General features: G+C 56.4%; 2 protein-coding genes across 2 annotated transcripts; both read left to right on the top strand.

Annotated features, from left to right (window-relative positions):
- Positions 1–58: 58 nt before the first annotated feature.
- Positions 59–734, top strand: ACA1_133860 (olfactory receptor, family 6, subfamily C, member 76, putative; the record flags this gene model as incomplete). Its single annotated transcript, XM_004341905.1, has 4 exons — positions 59–181; positions 251–294; positions 368–489; positions 553–734. Coding segments are annotated over 4 exons (471 nt in total), but the record flags the coding sequence as incomplete, so codon positions are not given.
- Positions 735–1,081: 347 nt separating this feature from the next.
- On the top strand, positions 1,082–1,560 carry ACA1_133850 (uncharacterized protein; the record flags this gene model as incomplete). Its single annotated transcript, XM_004341904.1, is given in 3 exon segments — positions 1,082–1,336; positions 1,404–1,532; positions 1,546–1,560. 3 exon segments carry the CDS (start codon positions 1,082–1,084, stop codon positions 1,558–1,560), a joined length of 399 nt encoding a protein of 132 aa, XP_004341952.1.
- Between the last annotated feature and the right edge of the window lie 49 nt (positions 1,561–1,609).

Genomic DNA, 1,609 nt, shown 5'->3' with positions numbered 1-1,609 from the left:
TTGATGGTGCCGCTGTGGGGCGCGCTCTCCGCACTATGGTACTGACTATGGCATTGACACAGGTAACATTTTGCTGAGCTATCCCGAGGACGACATCTTCATCGACATCATCAAGGTGCTGGTGGCCATCTCCATCATCCTCACCTTTCCCACCGTCCTTTTCCCAAGCCGCGTGTCTCTCGTACGCATCCCCCCCAGCATACTATTTCCTCTCTTCACCCACGCTCACTGCGTGCTGGTCGTCAATCAGGACAACATCATATTCCCCGACAAGGACATTGCGCCTCACCCCTGGTACGTATGACACTCGGTGCACGATCTTGATTCGTGGAGTGACTGTGGCTCCAATTTACACCAACACCTCCAGGCTGCAGTACTTCATCGGGAAGGACCGACTGCGCACGATGATCGCCACGGCCATGCTCATCGTTCCCGCCTACATACTCTCCATCACGCTCCCCGGCGTCACCATCGTCTTCAGCTTGACCGGTACGCTGCCTCGTTTCTGACGTGTTTCCCTTTGCCCATCGGCTCACACATTCGCGTTCGCAGGGAGTACGGCTTCGACGTGTTGCTCGTACCTCTTCCCGGGCTGGTTCTACCTCAAGTTGTCGGAGCGAAGCTGGAAGGATCCCCGCTCGTGGCCAGTGATCCTGCTGCTCGTCTTCGGCCTCATTTTTGGCACCATCTCCACCGTTATCATCATCCTCGACCTCTTCATCGAAGTACCCTAAAGAGTGTTCTTCCATCCTTGGTTCTTTCTTGCCTGGCAAAGCTACATGAGAGGAGCCCCTGTGAACCGATTCCCCGCGTGGGGCAGAGTCTCGCGCTACCGACTGCGCTAGGACGGCTTCGTTTATGGTTTGTTGAAACTCAGCACTATAAACAGGCCAAGGCAAAAGAATTGGAGGAGAAGGGTATCGATCCCTTTACCTCTCGCATGCTAAGCGAGCGCTCTACCATCTGAGCTACACCCCCGTTGTTAGCAAAAACAGGAAGTGTTGTCAGTATTTCTCGACACCGCTAACTGGATGACCGCTCGCCCCGCCGATCTACATATAGATCGTTGCTGTCGTGAACAATGGAGGGGACGGACTGGTCAGAAATCGTCAAGGAGAAGAAGATATGGGAAGACGACTATGAGGCCCGGCGGGAGGAACTGGATGCCAAGTGGGCCAACGAGAAGGCAGAGGAGGGAGAGTGGAGGCGCCTAAATCGCACGGACAAGGAGCGATTTCTTGATGAATTCACACTCGATGTCAATGGACGCACCTTGCACCTCGAGCAAGGCATTGCCAACTCTCCCGCCTGTCTAGGCCTCACCGTGTGGGACGCGGTACCTTCCCCATCTGTTGTCGAGACGGCTCCCGTTATGTCCCACTGACCGTGGGCACGACATGCAGAGCTTGGTGCTCACCTCGTACCTGGAGACGAAGCACAAAGAGGGTGCGTTCGGCCGGGGCACCAAGGCCATCGAGTTTGGCAGCGGGTGCGGCGTGGTGGGCATCGCGGCCGCTACGCTGGGCGCTACGGTGACCGCCACAGACTGCCAGTGGGTGATCCCCTTGACGCTCATCAATGTGGAGAAGAACAAAGACGCCATCACCGC

Source organism: Acanthamoeba castellanii (genome assembly GCF_000313135.1).
Source record: "Acanthamoeba castellanii str. Neff unplaced genomic scaffold scf7180000084701, whole genome shotgun sequence".
Classification (NCBI taxonomy): Eukaryota; Discosea; order Longamoebia; family Acanthamoebidae; genus Acanthamoeba; species Acanthamoeba castellanii.
The sequence above is the reverse complement of the archived record's forward strand: the minus strand, read 5'-3'. Positions and strand labels throughout refer to the sequence as shown.